The sequence below is a fragment of the Clarias gariepinus genome, chromosome 4 (genome assembly GCF_024256425.1).
Source record: "Clarias gariepinus isolate MV-2021 ecotype Netherlands chromosome 4, CGAR_prim_01v2, whole genome shotgun sequence".
Classification (NCBI taxonomy): domain Eukaryota; kingdom Metazoa; phylum Chordata; class Actinopteri; order Siluriformes; family Clariidae; genus Clarias; species Clarias gariepinus.
In genome coordinates this window covers 212,501-232,684 of record NC_071103.1, presented here as the reverse complement: position 1 = coordinate 232,684, position 20,184 = coordinate 212,501, and the positions used below count along the sequence as shown (strand labels likewise).

The 20,184-nt window shown below is 41.3% G+C and overlaps 1 protein-coding gene across 3 annotated transcripts in view; it reads left to right on the top strand.

Annotated features, from left to right (window-relative positions):
* The first annotated feature begins 12,344 nt into the window (after nt 1-12,344).
* Nucleotides 12,345-20,184, top strand: part of pklr (pyruvate kinase L/R) — a 12,145-nt gene continuing 4,305 nt past the window's right edge. The window contains exons 1-8 of one of the 3 annotated variants that reach the window (XM_053493703.1): nt 12,345-12,412; nt 13,294-13,421; nt 13,717-13,808; nt 14,310-14,441; nt 15,622-15,808; nt 18,859-19,132; nt 19,275-19,425; nt 19,676-19,828. In XM_053493703.1, coding sequence (XP_053349678.1) covers nt 13,307-13,421; nt 13,717-13,808; nt 14,310-14,441; nt 15,622-15,808; nt 18,859-19,132; nt 19,275-19,425; nt 19,676-19,828 — 1,104 coding nt within the window. In that variant the 5' untranslated portion in view covers nt 12,345-12,412; nt 13,294-13,306. The remainder of the gene's footprint in view (nt 12,413-13,293; nt 13,422-13,716; nt 13,809-14,309; nt 14,442-15,621; nt 15,809-18,858; nt 19,133-19,274; nt 19,426-19,675; nt 19,829-20,184) is intronic. The other 2 variants (XM_053493704.1, XM_053493705.1) reach the window with 2 other exon arrangements.

The window sequence follows — 20,184 nt, the reverse complement described above, 5'->3', positions numbered from 1 at the left end:
TATTCCCCTACAGGGCTCTATCCTAAAGATAGTGGAGTGTTAATATGTCTGGCTGTCTGGATATATAATAGACACCTCAAAACTGTTTACCCACTCATATTTCTCTGGGACATTAGGGTAAACCATATAAACACATTGTTTGAGGTCTCGAGAGAATAGAGTAAATTGACCGATAGCGCCATCTGCTGTTTTGGAAGAGGAAGTTGTTCCATTGCATTTGTGAGAAAATACGTTCGCCGCATTTGTGAGAAAGTCGTTTTTTTCTTTGCAAAGCAGATTGTGTTTGTTTGCAAAACGCTGCATTTGTGAGAAAGTCGTTTTTTTCTTTGCAAAGCAGATTGTGTTTGTTAAATTTTGGCACATAATTAACTCCATAAGTGGCGGCATTGGCTGGAGGAAGCCAAACATCCCTTCATAGTTCCTACCGATCATCGAAATTTGGAATACATCCAACAGGCCAAAACATTAAACAGTCGTCAAGCCCGGTGGGCGCTGTTCTTTACCTGTTTTTGGTTTCATATCACATATCGGCCAGGCTTAAAAATAAGAAGGCGGATGCCTTGTCGCGCTACTACTGGGTGCCAATACCAACCACAAATCCAGAACCCATTTTGCCCGCATTGCTCGTAGTAGCTCCGGTAATGTGGGATCTCTTTGATCCGGAGGGCACTTGCTGGGCATCAAGTGCCCAGCAAGTGCCCTCCGGATCAAACCTGCGTGCCCGAAGCCCTGCGTAACTGCGTGACAATAGAGGCTTACACTAATCTGTCCTCTGGACACTCAGGCATGACGCACATTTTTAAAATACTTGAAAAAAATGTTGGTGGCCGAGGATGAGGGAAACCGTAAGAACAGTTGTTTTATCTTGTACAATTTGTGCAACTACAAAAAATCTCCGTTGTTTGCCAGTTGGTAAATTGATGCCCCTACCTACACCGAATAGACCGTGGTCACACCTCGCTGTGGATTTTGTAACGCATCTCCCGGTGTCGAAAGGGTATACCACTATTTTGATTGTAGTAGATCGGTTTTCAAAGGGATGTGGTTTCATCCCGTTTGGCTCTCTCCCGTCAGCCCTCCAGGTGGCAGAAACCCTCTTTGAGACCGTGTTTTGTTGCTATGGCATCCTGGAGGATATTGTTTCCGATCGTGGTCCCCAATTTATCGCCAAAGTCTGGAAAGCTTTTTTCCAGAAGTTGGGGACCACTGTTAGCCTAATGTCAGGCTACCACCCCGAGTCAAATGGGCAGAGCAGACGGTCCAAGAACTAGGGAGATACCTCCGTGCATACTGTAGCAGTTGTAGCGTTTTAACGTAATAATGACAATGAATAGCTTCCAGCATTGTTTATCATTAATACGTAGGGTTTACATAATAAAGACAACAAATGACGGTTGCATTGTCCACCAATAAATATAGACATTTTAATGTGGAGACAATGCCAACGCAATCCTTCACCATTAATAAGTAATGTTTAGCTCTGGGTCAGAGTTGTATCGAATCTTTAACGATTCGGGTTAATTTGATTAAGTGAATCAAAATTTATAACGTACACTATATCGACTACCCGTCTAGCTTTTAGCACAATTTAGTGTATCTTACCAGTTCTGGTTATCACATGGCCAACGGCTATAACACAAAATCTAGTATTTAGCAATTATGAGCAAGGTAACACGATCTGGGCAAATGTTTAGACTTTAAAATACATGACCAAGACAACAGTTCTTTATAAAGAAACGAGAATTTATTTGACTAATCTACGATACATGAAACTACACTACTCGAACGCACGCACGCACACACACACACATACACACAAACAGTTTGGCAAGTGAAAATGAATGAAGTTATTCTAGTACTGTTTACTAGATCAACAAAGTTTAGTTATAAAACGACCACCAATTTCAGCAAGGTATGCAGCTTTGTTTGTTTACTTGCGTTATGTTTCGTTCTCATCCATTGGTTCGCCTCCAGCGAAGGGAATCACGGTGTTGCTGATTGGTTGGTGCGCTGTTGTAGAGATGACGTCTGTCGGGAAAGCCCTTTGGTGAGGCGTTGGTTGCCTGGTTACCGATGACTGCGCTCTGGAACTTCTCCTGAGGTTTCCTTCGTTGCGGGACTTTGGAGTTCTGGCACAAAGTCTCGTTGAGAGTTCTTGAAGAGCGGATGACGCCAGCAGTGGCGGCGCAGCGCCCGCAAGGGCAAAGCCCAAGCTGCTTGGAAGATGAAACACCTGAAGTGTCACGTTTGAAACACCTGAAGTGTCACGTTTGAAACACAAATGAAACACCTGAAGTGTCACGTTTAATTGTTTGGGATGCTATGAAAGCCTACCTCAGGGGACAGATAATTTCATACACTGCAAATATGAAAAAGAATGTGTACGGGCATGTTATTCCACAAGTTCTGACGCGTATCTTTCTTATTGAACTGATTTACTCACGACTTGGACGTCCATGAATTCTTTGTCTCTTCATTTATTTTTTAATGTCAAATGTTTAACACTTCTTACAGTTTTCTTGCATAAATCCACTATGGTTACAACAACTTATTTGCTGTATCTTATTACGGTTTTTGATTATGGTCAAAAGCTTGTGTTTTCCACAACTTCCATATCCTAACAACTTCTACTGTGTGTAATAGACATGCAACTACGCAATTATGGAATGACATCACAGAACAACTTACGCTTATCATAAATTATTACTTAACTAATAAACTTTAAATAAACACAACAACAAATCGTAAAAATGAAATATGGCTCTTACATTTCCAGCCCCTAATTGACAGGCAGGAAGACTGACAATTACATTTTTTTTTTATGATAGCCATGTAGTTTTACCATTCACATTAATCATTACTTTAAACCTTCTAAATGTATACTATTTGCCTTAGAGTGTTTATATCTTTGCGTACCAAAGAAAAGTCATAACCAGTTATGACATAATTAACAGTCCATATCACATATGAGGCACAACTTGTCAATGGGTCTTTCCAGTGTATTGGTCTTAGTTTTAACCAGCACACGTCTTACAAGTCCTTTTTTTTTATCAGGAAACACTTTCGTGATTCGTCCGACGACCCATGAATTTCTTGGAGAAGACTCATCAATTATTAGAACTACATCTCCAATCGAGAGGTTTTTTCTCACTTGAAATCATTTTCGGCGCTCCTGAAGCAAGGGCAAATATTCACACACCCATCGCTTCCAGAATAAGTCAGCAAGGTACTGAATTTGCTTCCACTTGCGACGTGCATAAATGTCCTCTTTTTTGAAAAGTTCAGGAGGCAGGTTTGGCTGTCTTTTCATCAACAGCAGGTGGTTGGGTGTCAGGGGTTCTAGATCTGTGGGATCGTCCGTAACAGTGGCAAGAGGTCGGTCATTCATTATTGCTTCCACCTCACACAGGAATGTATGCAAGCTCTCATCATTACTGTAAGTATTTGTTCTTTCAGTACAGATCTCAGGATCTTTCTGACTGATCTTATCTACCTTTCCCATATTCCACCGAAATGAGACCCAGAAGGTGGGTTGAATATCCACTGTATCCCCTTTTGCATGAGAATGCCTTAAATTTTTGACTGATTCCACTGTTGGAAAGCTTTATGCAATTCAGTCTCAGCACCTATAAAGTTTCTTCCATTGTCACTTCTCATGATTAACACCTGGCCTCTCCTGAACACAAAGCATCGAATGGCATTCAAACAGGAGTCTGTATCCAGTGACTACGCAACTTCAATATGCACAGCTCTTGTTGTCAGACAAGTAAACAATACGCCATATCTTTTAACATTACTTCTACCTCGTCTGACATGGAAGGGTCCGAAATAGTCAACTCCTACGTTAGTGAATGGTGGGTGATCTGGTGTTATTCTGTCACATGGCAGTTCTGACATCTTTTGTTCACCAGTCTTTGCTCTGATCTTTCTACATGTCACACAACTGGAAAGAAACTAAAAGAAGTGAGTTAGCAGTCGTAATCCAGTATTTCTGCCGCAATTTTGAGAGCATATAATTCCTTCCACAAGGTCCAACCTTTTCATGAATGTCTCTTAAGATTAAAGTTGTGATATGTGAATCTTTAGCTCTTTAACTCTCAGCACTCCATCCTGCAGTACTGGATCTAGTTTGGAGAGGCAACTGTTCCTTTTCACAGATGCATCACCTCTTTGCAACTTGAAAATTTCTTCTTTGAATTTTTGGTTTTGAATGAACTTGATGACTTCGTTTTCTGCTCTTGTTAAATCCTAAATTGTCAAATTTTTGTTTTATGTCATTGGGTCATCTACACGTCTTTTAACCTTTTTCGTTCTCTGTTTAAGCATGTCCTTGATATGAAGAATCCAGGCAACGGATCTTTTCAACTTGTACCAGTTAGAGTGATAATTGATCAGTTTGCTCATGGCCTCCGTGCTCTCTGTAGTACTCATGAGATTCACTGAAGCTAAATGTTTGATCTCGTTATCATCCTCCTTTATCGACAGGTCTTGAATGTTCTCAGGCCATCTACACTCTGGTTCTTTGAGAAAAGAGGGACCATGGATCCAATTAACATTTTTCATGAATTTTTCACAGGATACTCCACTGGATGCAGAATCAGCTAGATTTTTTTAATTATTGACATACCTCCACTGATGTGGCTTAGTTGACTCTCTTATAATGGCAATTCTTTTGGCAATGAAGGTTTTGAAATGAAGTTTTTTGTTGTTAATATATCTCAAAACAGTTGTACTGTCACTCCAAAATATAAAGTTCAGCAACTCCATTTCCAGTTGGCCTTTCAACATTTTGTTAGTGTTCACAGCAACTACTGCCGCAGTCAATTCTATTCGCGGAATAGTGGTTTGTTTCAAATGTGCTACACGAGAGTTCCCCATCATAAAGGCACAATGTGTGTCTTGAGGTATGAGACAATTCCATATCCCATCTCACTTGTGTCTGAAAAGTGATGAAGTGATCCAAGTCTCTCATGTCTTTGATTCTTTCACTCTCAGGAAAAGAAGTCAGTATGGCATGATGATTACTTGCCCACTTGGTAAGTTGAAACCCTCCACTTGCACAAAGGTTGGTGAGATTGTTATATAACGCAACTGCTTGATCATGGCTCGAAACAGACTTCAAACAGTCGTCTACATAAAAGTTTCTAAGTACTGTGTTGACTGTCTCAGCAGATGCATTGCTGCAGTTTTCTTCCGATGTTTTTCCTAAGGGCGAAGTTAGCAACACTTGGAGACGATTTTACACCAAATAGATGAATGACCATCTTGTACTTGACCAAATCTTGATTTACATCTCTATTCGGCCACCATAGGAAGCACAGCAAATCTGTGTCTTTTTCCGGAACTCTCACCTGATAATACATGGCTTCCACATCTGCCATCATGGCAACTTCCTCGTGTCTAAAGCATGTAAGCATTCCAATGAGTGAATTTGTCATGTCTGGTCCCTGTAGGAGCTCGCTATTTAATGATACTCCCTGGTAGCTGGCAGCACAGTCAAAGACCACCCTTAGCCTTTTCTTTTGAGGATGATATTGTTAGGGAACTGGGGTGTGGACTTGACAAGAGGCATAGTGGAAAGCATGAGAACTTGAAATGTCTTTTAATGATAACAAAAACAGAACATAAACAGACACAATCACAATGAAACTAAACATAACATGAGACCTGGAGATAAACCTAACAAAGAACTTAACACAAGAGCTAACCTGGCTAAGAGATAAACATAAATAACTAAACATAGCAAAAGCTAAACTAAACAAGCTAGGAGCTAACATAACTGGCTAGGAGCTAACAAAACATGAATACCACAGACCAGGGGCCTCATGTACAAAGACTTTCGTTGAATTCATACTAAAACATTACGTACAGACAAAGCTGTAAATGTGCTTACGCAGTAAAAAAAATCTGATGTATGAAACACTGCGTACGCGGAATCCCATGCATATTCTCTTTGTACATCCGAATTAACGTGAAATTGAGCGCACGTGCACGAGCGCAAAACCCCTCCCTGCCTCCTCCTCCGTATAAATATGGTAATGACTCCACTTTGGCAAAACCAAATGAAAAAGCAATGGCAAAAGCAAGCAAGAAGAGAAACTTCACAGAATGTGAATTGGAGGTTATTTGCAAGTTTGTCCTCCGGAATTAATATAAATAAAAATATCTTAGCTGAAATAATATCTTTAAACACATCACTCACCAAGAAGCCACCCATCGCACACCCTGCCACCCTGGAGCCTCATCCCAACCATGCTGTTTGTGAGGATGAATGAATCATGGGTTGTCCCAGGCCACCTTGCCACAATATTTGTTAGGCGCATTTGAGCATCACATATTATTTGCACATTTATTAATTGGAAATGTTTCTGATTCATGTATGCAAATTCGTCTTCAGATGGCGCCTTTATAGCAATGTGCGTGTAGTCGATCGCTCCGATTACATAAGGAAAACCGGCGATCGCTGCAAATTGCGCTTTAATGTTTGGCTGGTCAACTGCATGGTATGGAAACCTTATATAGGCTACCTGCTAGACATGCGGATGATCCCGTCCCATACAGCTGGCATTGCAAGCTCAAAGACAACTGGCTTACCCCCGAGCGGTCTGCCAGTTCCATTTGGAAGGAACCAGTTGCCAGGAAACCAAGAGTTGTCAGCACCTGTAAGGGAACGGGTAATGTGTGGCTTCTCGCTGTCTCTCCTTCCAAATTTGGACCCAACTCAGCACAGAGCTCCAAGCGGATAGCTCTTGGAAATCTAAAACGGCTAAAAAGCCAGTCATCATCGTGGGCCAGAAAATCACTGTGATCCCTAAAAACGCGTCCCTTCGGATTCGGCCACTGACAATGTCCTCTAATAAGGCCAACACTGCCATTGCCATAGACTAAGGGTTGTATACATTTGCAAATGCTTTTATATGTTCTAAATCACATAATTGGTAAAAAAAAATATTGTGTCAATTAACCCATTTTATCAATTATAAATTAATAGCAATGTTTTTCACATGTGTTGGTGCGATACTTTGTAGTGTGCAATTTAACATAATTGCCTCTAGGAGTCGCCAACGGAAGTAAAACAAACACACACAAGAAATACACGTACGCCAGACATGAAGTTGGCGTGGAAGAATGCACATTCTCACGTTAATTTCACTGTTAGTAAATTCGATTGTGAGCGTGAAAACTGGCGTAAGCTAAGTTTTTGTGCATATGCAACGTTGATACATGAGGCCCCACGAAACTAGGAGCATTGCATGACGCAGAAGCATGAAGAATGCATGGAAACAACAACGAGGTAACTCAACAACAACAACAACAACAAATGCACAACAAGGAGAAACTAAAGACTATTTATAACAAACATAATTAGTCCCTTCTAATTATCTGCCCCGGTTCAGGTGAGCGCTCCAATGACCTGATCGGAGGTGCACATTGGGAAATTGAGTTCAAAAGAATACAAAGGAAACACAAAATGGCGTCTCTGCGCATGGCACCCTCTGCTGGCGTTCCGTGACAAATTTACACTATGGTGAGGTATATACCACACTTGACCATTTTGTCGACTCAAATGAGGTGTAGGGACCTTGACTGCATGACCTTTTTCAAACATGTCGTTCATGAAGTTTGAATACTCATCATGAAAAGAGCGGTTATTCTGGAATTTTCTTCTTGAATTTTCTGCTGTTAATTACTTGCCATGGTTCTAGGAGCTTATACTCTTTGTTGCCTATGAGAATTTTAACTCCAGCATCAATCTGAGGCAATTTCACTTCTCTGAGGTATGGCCACTTATCACTGTCATGCTGCTGTGGAATGTTTTCCACTGAGACTGGGATGCTCTTTTATGTAAACACTTTGGAAAGTTCAACAAAGGTGTTTTCTTCCATTGTCTCCAGCCCCAGTACTGGCGCTAGTTTCATGACTCACTGTAGCCAGCAAGGTATTAACTGTTTCAGTTTCATCAACTTTTACCATTACCTGAGCTGTGTCTTGTGCGGCAATGTGTAGCATGCTAGGATGTTTCTTTAAGCACGACTGACATGTGATTCTTCTTGTGCAGTCTTTGCTTAAATGTCCTTTTACTAAACGTCCAAAGCAAAATCCATTCTTTCTCAAAAAGGCCAATTTGTCTTTATATGTCTTAGCGTTGAACTGGTAGCATTCATCTAAGGTATGACTTTTCTCACAGAATGCACAAGTTTTAGTGAAAGCACTGATAAATAATGCACCATTCCTCTTTGCTGTAATCAAGTCTTTATGATTTTCACCAACCTGCTACCTCTTTTTCCTTCCTTTTTTAGCTTGGATCCTTGAAGATATTTATTACAGTGTTTCTTATCACTAGTCAGAACGTCCAGGTCTCCAAAGAGTGTTTGATATTACTTTTGCTTGTCATTCAACGAATTCCATCAACTGCACGAACTTGGCTCTTTTCCGATGGCACTCCTCGTATTCATATGCATGGACCCTCCATCTTTCACGCAATTTGTAGGGCAGTTTTGCGATAATAATCCTCATGTTAGTAGGATTATCTAACTCATCCATGTATTTAATGTCTTCCATAACATTGTGGCAAGTTACCAAAAACAGGGAGAAGGCGCTTAATGACTTTCCATCCTCTGACTTTATTTCGGGCCATTTGAATGCCTTTTGCATCAGCACTGTTGCAATTTTTAGCTAATTTCCAAACCTGTTGTGTACCAGTTTCATTGCTTCTGCAAAACCACAACGAATTACCCTTTAACCTTGCCATTGGGCGACTAGCAATTGCATTCTGCAGTTTAGGGATATATCTGGGATTTGGAGGCAGGGAGAAGAACATAAAGTTTCCCTTTATGCAGATGATCTTCTACTTTTTATATCAAATCCAATCTCCTCCCTGCCTCCAATGGTCACCACTGTCCATGTCCCTGGTGGGCCGCATTAATGCCATTAAAATTGTCATGAACTGGTGGTACATGGCTGTTGTAGTTGCCGTGGGCTTACAGGCACGCATAGGCGCAGAGGGGTGGATAATGGTATTAAAAAAAGTCTTTATTCAACCAAGAAACAAAAACACTAATCAAAACATTAAATAACAAAACTAACCAAACCAACAAACGAACAAATCAAGACCTCCAACTAAAAACAGAGCTGGACATCTCTTCTTCACTTGGCCAAGGCTCTTTAGCTTACATACATAACATATGCTCTGTTGTGTTTTAAACATAACATTGGCTCAGTAGCCCTACAAACATAACAAAGGCTCTGTAGCGTTACATCGGCTCTTTAGCATTACACATACTGTATATCATAGGCTCTATGGCGTTACATATGCTCAGTAACCTGACACACATACCATAGGCTCTATAGCGTTACCTAGGCTCTGTATCTTTACACAAATAACATAGGCTCTGTAGCAATACAACATGCACACTCATCACCATTTAAATCTATATACTAATACCGATCGGTCAAATAGGATCTAAGCCAGGAGAGGGCTGTTCCCTTAATTCCTGCTACATTTTCCAATCTGTAAAGAAGATATGGGAGTAATTTGTATTCGATTTTATGTAACTTACTTAAGAATAAAAAGAATAAAAGGTACCACATTTGGATATAATTGGGGATGTGCATGAGAAGCTGAACATGAGGCCCCTTAAAATATGCTTGCCAAGAAATTTGAGATATACATTCAGACCCGTAAGATGGAGAAGCTTAGTGAAAACCAGATGTTAAAGAAGACATCATCCCATGTAGAATGGACTCCATTGTATAAAACAATATTTAAAGGGGGAGCAGTCTACAGATCGGGGTGATTCTTTAGTCTCTCCCAACTTTGTTGAACAGATAATAAAGTCGTCATCTTCTGAAACCAAAGCCTGAGTCTTCAATTAATTTCAACAACATCTTGGCGCCGTGAGCAGGGTGGAAAAGGGGCAAAGTTGTGGCTGATCACCGTGGGCAGCACAAACAGGTGGCCATCCAAAAAAGGTAAGCAACGTTTGCTTATATACTTAGTTTGTGTTGTTTGCTGGGATAACCCATGGTGGTAAGGATGCCTAATAATGACCTCTCCAAATAGTAATTTTTGAATGGGCTTTCCAGAAGGAAATGCATGCATCAGCTTACTAGCTGTTGTACTGATAGTAAATTGATAAAATAAGCATTGAATTGGTCTGTTTTGTTGTCAAGAGGGCTTTAATAGATGGCAGCAATAACAAGATGAGTATGAGGAAGCGCATTTGAGCATCTATTTGTGTTGCTAAGAGGGCTTTGATAAATAGCAATGCGCAAAGGTAGATAGTCTTGATATTAATCTGTACCCATTGTCAAGAGGGCCTAAATAGATAGCAAGGGATAAAGCAGGTTAATAAGGAGTTGCGCTTAATTAGTAATACTGCTTGTATGAGTGTAGCAGCTTTATATTTATATTTTTTTTATGAGGAGCACCTTATTTTTGGCTTGTGTGCCATTGAGTTGTATGCAATTGCAATTGTTTGTGTCTAATTAGTGTCATACTGTCTGTTACTGTCTGAGTGTATGAGAGCTCTATGTGCGCCTAAGTGGAATACTATGATCAATGGTGTCAAAAGCTGCACTGAGGTGGAGTAATACAAGCATAGTTACACAACCCTGATCAGAGGCCAATAAAATGTCATTTACTACTTTAACGAGCGCTGTCTCTGTACTGTGATGAGGCCTAAATCCTGACTGATACAGTTCATGTATGCCATGTCTATGTAGATATGAGCATAGCTGCTCCGCTACTATCTTTTCCAGAATCTTAGAGATAAAGGGGAGGTTTGATATTGGTCTGTAACTGGACAGCTGACAGGGGTCGAGGTCAGGTTTCTTAATTATTGGTTTGATAACTGCTAATTTAAAAGATTTCGGAACATAACCAATGCTGAGTGAAAAATTAATTATTCTCAACAGGGGTTCTATTATTGCTGGTACTATCTGTTTAAGAAAATGTGTCGGTACAGGATCTAATATACAGGTTGATGAATTTGAAGAAGAGATGAGTGAAATTAGTTCATTCTCTTCAAGGGGAGTAAAGTATTCTAGGTTCTGATCTGACATGGCTAGATTAACATCTGCATCAATTACATTGTTCGGTTTCAAAACCTCAGTTTTATGCCTAATATTTACAATTTTATTATTAAAAAAGTTCATGAAGTCCTCACTATTGCATGATGTTGTTGTGGAGATTTCTGCAGTGGTCTTATTTCTGGTTAATTTGGCTACAGCATTAAATAAGAATCTAGGATTATTTTTGTTATTTTCTATAAGAGTGGAGAGATATGTTGATCTAGATACACTAAGAGCTTTTCTATAGTTCAGGATGCTCTCCTTCCATGCTATTTGGAAAACTAACAATTTAGTTTTAAGCCATTTACATTCTAATTTCTGAGCGGTCTGTTTTAAAGTGCGCGTGTGATCGTTATACCAGGGAGCGAGTTTCTTATCTCTAATAATTTTTCTTTTAACTGGAGCTACATTATTTAAGGTATAGCGAAATGTCGACTCTAAATATTCAGTCGCCTGATCGAGTTCTGTGGGGTCAGACGGTGATCTAATCGAAGTTGGGAACTCTGGGAGATTACTGATAAAACTCTGTTTGGTAGTTGATGTGAATGTACGTTTCATACGGTAGCGCGGCGCTGTGTGTACATTATTATTGTGACACACTTGAATTGAGACAAGATAGTGATCCGAGATAACTTCAGATTTCTTATACTTAATCCGAATAATATTATTAAATCTAAAGTGTGACCTGCTTTATGAGTGGGTCCTACTACACACTGATTTACAACTACTGAGTCCAGTATAGACATAAATGCTGTTCTCAGAGGGTCTTCTGGATTTTCAAAATGAATATTAAAATCTCCAGCAATTAACACTTGGTCTACAGAAACGACTAGATTTTCTAATGAACCAAATGAATCATTTCGAGGTGTGTGTAGGTTATACGAGAGTCATGTGACCAATGTCAAAGCACTGACAAAAGGTTACCAAAACTTTGCTGATGTTGGGCCGACCAAGCAATGCCATCTGGGTACACAAACTGATACCCATTGGCACACACCAATACAAAGAAATACACCGTGATGCACACTGACACACACAGGTCTATTTACCAGGAAAAGGGGACGGAGTGTGTGAGTTTGTGAGTGGGTTCCAGTGTGCATGTTAAAATAAAGTTGTTATAGTAAAAAATATTGTATATGCATTTAAACTTAATGTTAACACATACTAAATAAAATGTCTGGACACGCCCACTGGACACACCTCTAAAAACACTCAGATAATCAAATGAATTCTCTGCCTGTAAACACAGCCATTGTCCAGCAGATGGTGTGTGTGTGTGTGTGTGTGTGTGTGAAGACACATTCCACTTGTTCCCTGATCTCTCCTGACGCTCTCTGAGGTTTGGAAACTTTTTCTCTTTGCATAAAATTTGAAAATAAAATGTTTATCGGTTCTTACTTACTTTAAATATTTTTAATGGTTACATAATTGTTTAATCTAATTAATTCTGTAATCTTGGTGAGTTTTGTAGTGTGAAGGGTTAAGTGTGTGTGTGTGTGTGTGTGTGTGTGTGCGTGTGTGTGTGTGCAGAAAGGTTTAAACTGAGTGTTTGTGAACATGCTTAACTGGATTAGATGGAACTATGCAGAATACAAATGTAAAGAAATAATAATAACATTTAAACTTCTGTGTGTGTGTGTGTGTATGTGTGTGTGTGTGTGTGTGAGATCATCTGCTGTGGACCTCCTGACCTCCTGGAGTGTTTGTTCAGTAGATAATGATTAGCAGGAGATAATGCAGTCTGAGACTTTAGTCTTTAGATCCGGTTTATTGAAGCTCAGTTTAAACTCTGCAGTGTTTTAATTCTAACATTGTTTAAAGGTTTAAACATTAAAATTGTTTGAAGTTAACTGATTTCAAAATTTTTCTGTGGCTGTAAGAAATTTGGATTGTGAACTTCAACCCAGTTCTCTACATGTGGGCGGAGTTACACAGAAAAAACCTTGTCAGAGAGTGAGGAAAAACCACACCTCTACCTGCGCTGTCACACCTGTGCTGATCTAAACTCCGCCCACATCTGTGTGTGCTCATCTCACACTCGGGCTCGGCTCCAGTTTAACATCCAGGAGAGAATCTCCATCCAGATTGTTAGATCCACAAACATTGTGTGTGTGTGTGTGTGTGTGTGTGTGTGTGTGTGTGTGTGTGTGTGTGTAAGATCAAGAGAGAGTGAAAGAGAAACAGACTGATCATTACTAAAGATACCTGTCTGTCTGTCAGTCAGTCTGAGGTGATGGACTCGTTGGTTCAGCAGCAGGTTGGCGACTCGTTCCTGGAACACTTGTGTTTATTGGACATCGACCAGGAGCCGATCACAGCGCGCAACACCAGCATCATCTGCACCATCGGTCAGTACCAAGATGTCTGATTGGATGATAAATAACTGACTGTTCCCCTAAAGCTCCGCCCCCACCACTAGATGGACATTACAGTCTTTTTATTATTAATGATGTTTATATTTTCACCCCGGGGAGGGGGGAGGAGGGGGGGGGGGTCTGCAACCAAACATCATTGAGGAATGGAGAAAACTGTGTGTGTGTGTTTGTGTGTGTGTGTGTGTGTGTGTTTGTGTGTGTATGTGTGTGTGTGTGTGTGTGTGTGTGTGTGTGTGTGTGTGTGTGTGTGTGTGTGTGTGTGATGCAGGCCCAGCGTCCCGCTCTGTGCCAAAGCTCCAGGCTATGGTGAAGGCTGGGATGACCATCGCTCGCCTAAACTTCTCCCACGGAACCCATGAGGTGTGTGTGTGTGTGTGAGGGTGTGTGTGTGTATGTGTGTGAGTGCCTTTGTGTGAAAGTGTGTGTATGTGAGCATGTGTGCGTGTTTGTGTGTTTGAGGGTATGTGTGTGTGAGTGTGTGACTGTGTGTGTGTGTGTGTGTGATTGTGTGAAAGTGTGTGTGCATGTGTATCTGTGTGTGAGACTGTGTGTGTGTGTTTGTGTGTGTGAGTGTGTCTGTTTTTGAGAGTGTGTCTGTGTGTGTGTGAGGCTGTGTGTGTCTGGGTGTGTGTGTGTGAGGCTGTGTGTGTCTTTGTGTGTGTGTCTTTGTGTGTGTGTGAGGCTGTGTGTGTCTTTGTGTGTGTGAGGCTGTGTGTGTGTTTATGTGTTTGTGTGAAAGTGTGTGTGTGCATGTGTATGTGTGTGTGTGAGGGTGTGTGTGTGAGGGTGTGTGTGTTTGTTTGTGTGTGTGAGGGTGTGTGTGTGTGTGTGTGTGAGGTGTTTTGACAGAATGTCTTTTAGTATCACAGAGAATCTATCCGTAACATTCGTGAAGCGGTGCAGTCGCTGACCTCTGACCCCCTGACGTATCAACCCGTAGCCATCGCTCTGGATACCAAAGGACCAGAAATACGCACTGGTCTGGTCCAGGGGGTAAGTGTGTGTGTGTGTGTGTGTATGTCTGTGTGTGTGCGTGTGTGTGTGTGTGTGTGTGTTATATTGCAGTATATATATACAGTGGAACCTCGGATTACGAGTAACACGGTTTACAAGTGTTCCGCAAGACAAGCAATATTTTAAATAATTTTTGACTTGAAAAACGAGTGTTGTCTTAGTTTACGAGCACCGAGTATCATTTTTCACGCATGCGCTTCTTGTTTTGACACCGAGCGTCACATCATCACAAGTGAGCCAACGGTTTTTCTCTCTATCGTCTCCCCTGCTGGATCTTAGTTCTTGCAGTGATTTTAAGTGTGTGTGTGTGTTTGTGTCTGTGTTAGGCAGAGAGTTTGTGTGTTTGTTTGGCAACCTGAGAGAAGGGGGCCGTAAACGCAAGCGAGCCCCCCTTCAGCCCCCCTCCTCTCAGGTTGCCAGACAAACACACAAACTTTTCTCTGTCGCGATTGTTTTCAAAGGTGACGAGCTGTTTAATTTGTTTGTTTTTGTTGTTGTTGTTGTTTTACTTACAGTAGTGATCCCGTTAGTATGCGCTCACGCAAGTGTGACTAGGAATGTTCCTTGCTAATTTTTAAACGGTTTTAAAAACGATCCATCCGTTAATTTGTGTATGTGTGTGTGTGTGTGTGTGTGTGTGTGTGTGTGTGTGTGTGTGTGTGCACGCACATTTTACACACACACCCTGCATGCACAAACGGAAACACTTATCTGTCGGGATTCATTTTTACGTTGTTTTAAGGTAAAGCACAGGTTAATTAGTTTTATTTTTGCTTTATATTTTGTATTAATTGTTTTTTATTTTTATATTATTTTTTATAAATATTTTTATTATTTTTGGGGCTGTAGAACGAATAGTTTAAGTTTCATTATTACCTATGGGAAAATTTAATTTGGTTTACTTTTGGCATACGAGCCCACTTCCGAAACAAATTATGCTTGTAATCCCAGGTTCCACTGTATATAGAACCTGCATCACACTGTTTTATCGAACCTGCTCTCAGATTAATCATTTGTGGTTTCATCCCAAATCCAGCTGTAGTTACTGTACGTACATTTTAAGGCTCGGGGGTTGGGGAGATGCAGCAGTGTGGACTGGTGCATTTATTATGCTTTATATAACACCTCACTAATGTGTGTGTGTGTGTGTGTGTGTGAGCTTGTGGATGGTGAGGTGAAGCTGGAGCGCGGCTCTGTGGTGAAGGTGGTGACAGATGAAGCGGAGAGGAACGTGACAGACGGTTCACGTGTTTGGGTGGACTACCCTGATCTGTCTCACGTGGTTAAGGTGGGAGGAACCATCTACATTGACGATGGACTCATCTCTCTCACAGTGCTACGCATCGGTACAAACACACACACACACACACACACACACACACACATACACACCCGAATATCCCACTAAACTGGTTCAGCAACCTCCAAATGTTTTTTCTGAGTTGTCATGACAACTTGCCAGGACCTGCTCCCTCACCCAACCCCCAATACACACACAAACACACACCCACACACACATACACACACAAAGTAAATAATAGACACTCAATAATATTCCTCCTTTACGACACATCTGTGAATTCAATTTAATTAAATTTTATTTGTATAGTGCTTTTAACAATCAAAAATGTCGCAAAGCAGCTTTACACACTCAAAAGAATTTTTTTAATTTGTATGAAATGTGAATGTGTATGAATCAAAATGATATGATTGTCCCTGATGAGCAAGCTGAGGATGACGGCGACAGTGGCAAGGAAAAACTCCCTGAGATGGTAATAGGAAGAAACCTTGAGATGAACCAGACTCAACAGGGAACCCATCCTCATCTGGGTGATAACAGATAGCAGGGATTGATGTGCATAATAATATGCGAGACTGGAAGTTCAATATAAGAGGAGATGTGTTGAATTAAATGAGAGTCCAGTTTGTTCCTGGACGCTCAGGTGGACTGTAGGAAATTCCAGTCCCGAACTATTGAGTGATTGAAGTCACAGGTCCTCAGAGAACAGCTGTCTGCATCAGTCGAGGACAGGACCACCTTTATGGAAAAGTGGAACCGTCCCCAGTCACCACACGCGTCCCAGGCAGACCACACGGGGGCATCCATGTGATGAGATCTCCAACCAGAAGCAGGACCCCAGGACGAATTAGACAGGTCCAGAGGGCAGAGGAGGTCTGGATCACTGGCAGCTCAGGAGCGACATGTATAGCTCGACAGAGAGATAGGTAGAGGAAAAAGGAGAGAGGGAGAGAGAGAGAGAGGAGAGAGCAAAAGGGATGGAGAGATGGCAGTTAGGTCTGGTCACAGTTGAACAATGTATAATGTGAATGTATATTAACTGTAGAGTGCAAGCAGGGACTCCGGCAGGACTAATTATAACATCATAACTAAAAGGGAGGAGCCAGAAGGAAACACAGACATGAGGGGGAACTGAGATGTAAAGCAACCAATCACCTCACCGTCAGCAAACCTGAGTGATCAATGAGAGTGAGGAAGACAGCATCCAAACATACCAGTTCACCATAATACTCTATGTCCATGAGTCCCCCAGATCTCCTCCTTTACCTAAGGCTAATCTATTTATAAAAATGCTTGGCTAAATAAATAGGTTTTTAGCCTGAACTTAAACACTGAGACTGTGTCTGAGTCCCGAACACTATTTGGAAGACTATTCCATAATTTTGGGGCTTTGTAAGAAAAAGCTCTGCCCCCAGCTGTATTTTTCATAATACGCGGTACTGACAAGCAGCCTGCATCCTTTGATCGAAGTAGGCGTGGCGGATCGTAAGACACTAGCAGTTCACTCAGATACTGCGGCGCGAGACCATTTAATGCTTTATATGTCAAGAGTAGTATTTTAAAATCAATGTGAAATTTCACAGGAAGTCAATGCAATGTGGATAAGATAGGAGTGATGTGCTCATATCTTCTGGTTCTAGGGAGGACTCTCGCTGCTGCATCGTGGACTAGCTGAAGCTTGTTTATGCACCTAGTTGAACAACCAGAAAGTAAGGCGTTACAATAGTCCAACCTAGAGTCTTTTACTGTTGCACTTGATGGAACAGAAAGGCCATTTAAAATCACAGTCTGATTAGAAAGCTTACTCCTAGCTGTATGCGGTCTTATGACTAGAACTTCTGTCTTATCAGGATTAAGCAGAAGGAAATTAATTAACATCCAATCTCTTATGTCCTGCACACATTGCTCAACTTTAGTAAACAGTTTTTTCTCGTCTGGTTTTGCTTAAACTTATAATTGTGTGTCATCAGCATAACAATGAAAACTAATACTATGTTTTACGAATTATGTTGCCCAGAGGAAGCATGTAAAGGGAAAAAATGAGTGGGCCTAAAACTAAACCCTGTGGAACACCAAACTCAACTTGAGAACATGAGGAATGGTCACAATCTAAACTGATAACGATCAGTCAAATAGGATTTAACCATAAGAGGGCCGTTCACTTAATTCCCACTACATTTTCTAATCTGTGAAGGAGAATACTATGATCAATAGTGTCAAAAGCTGCACTGAGGTTGAGTAACACAAGGTGACACAACCCTGATCAGAGGCCAATAGGAGGTCATTTACTACTTTAACGAGTGCTGTCTCTGTGCTGTGATAAGGCCTAAATCCTGACTGATACAGTTTGTTTATGTTATTTCCATATTGATATGAACATAGCTGCTGTGATACTACCTTTTCCAGAATTTTAGAGATAAAGGGTTAGAAAAAAGGGGAGGTTTGATATCGGCCTGTAATTGAAAACCTAACAGGGGTCAAGGTCGGGTTTCTTGATTAGTGGTTTAATAACTGCTAATTTAAGGGATTTAGGAACATAACCACTGCTGAGTGAACAGTTAATTACTTTTAACAGGGGTTCTGTTATTGCTGGAACTATCTGCTTGAGAAAATGTGTCGGTGTAGGATCTACTTTACAGGTTGACGATTTTGAAGAGGTGATGAGTAAAATTAGTTCTCTTGCTTCAAGGGGAGTAAAGTATTCTAGGTTCTGATGTGATGTGATTAATTTATCATCTGTATCACCTAAAATTGTCTGGTTTTAATGCCTGAATTTTTTGCCAAATATTTATGATTTTGTTATTGAAAAAGTTAATGAAATCCTCACTACTGTATGTGGGTGAATGATGGTGCGAGCAGCGTATAGCTGCACCGTATGGTTTCGTGTTTTGGATGCGGCCTTATGTTGGTTGTCATGGTAACAGGAAACTTTCGCATTATGGAGATTAAGTGCAGGGGGTGTGTCTGAGTTTTAGTTCACCACCTGACTCTCCTCAGCTAATCAGGTCACTCAATTTATATTCAGACCACAGTGGCCTAATTGGACCCTTACATCTTCACATGACACACACAGGCTCCGTCTACTCTGTCTCTCAGGTGACGGGTGGGTGGAGACTCGGGTGGAGAGTGGTGGCATTCTGTGTAGCCATAAAGGTGTGAACCTGCCCGGGGCGGAGATAGTAAACTTACCCGCAGTGAGTGAACGGGACACAGCCGACCTGAAGCTGGGCGTGGAGGAGGGCGTGGACATCGTCTTCGCCTCCTTCATCCGCTGCGCCGAGGATGTCAGGGCCGTAAGGAGGGCGCTAGGACCCAGTGGAGCCAAAATCAAAGTTATCAGCAAGGTGGAAAACAGACAGGGAGTGGAAAAGTGAGCTCAAACACACACATGCGCGCACACACACACACACACACACACACACACACACACACAGTACTTCTATCATGAAGTTTTGATAAGGTTCTAAATAAGTGATGGGGTGATGGCTGTCCATCTATCTATCTGTCTGTAGTTTTGATGAGATTCTGAGGGAGAGTGATGGAGTGATGGTCGCTCGTGGTGATCTTGGGATTGAGATTCCAGCAGAAAAAGTCTTCATCGCACAGAAGATGATGATCGGACGCTGCAACTCCGTAGGAAAACCAGTCATCTGTGCCACACAGGTTACCTGGACTACATCATCATCATCATCATCACACACACACACACACACACACACACATACCACCACCACCAGCTCCTTAGAACATGATCACCTCCCCCTTATAAGTGATGTCCCATGTTTTAGAGGAACTCAGCTCTGAGTGTTAAGGTTTCAGGATCTGATCCGTGTGAGACTCCTATTTTATTCTTATAAGATGAATGTTTTACAATTGTGTGTGTGTGTGTGTGTGTGTGTGTGTGTGTGTGTAGATGTTGGAAAGTATGGTATTGAACTCCCGGCCCACCCGTGCTGAGAGTAGCGATGTCGCTAACGCTGTGCTGGATGGAGCCGACTGTGTCATGCTCTCTGCAGAGACGGCTAAAGGGCGCTACCCAGTGGAGGCAGTGTCCATGATGCACTCAGTGAGTGTGTGTGTGTGTGTGTGTGTGTGTGTTTCTTTTTTAGACTGTCTCTGCACAGCTTAAAATTGATTATGTAAACTAGATGCAAATCATTATGTAAATTAGACATAATGATTATGTAAATATGTGAATATGTCAGTTCTGTGGGAGGAGGCTGGATGCAGTCACCAAGTCTGTAATTAGAATCTGAATCAAGACTTGGATCTCACACACACATATATGGAGAGAAAGAGAGAGAGAAACCTAAATATAAAATTCCACAATGATAAAAATGACATTGCGTGTTATTTATACAGGACATTGTCACACAGCAGCTTTACATTAACCTGGATATAAATGTACAGTCGCCTTTTAGT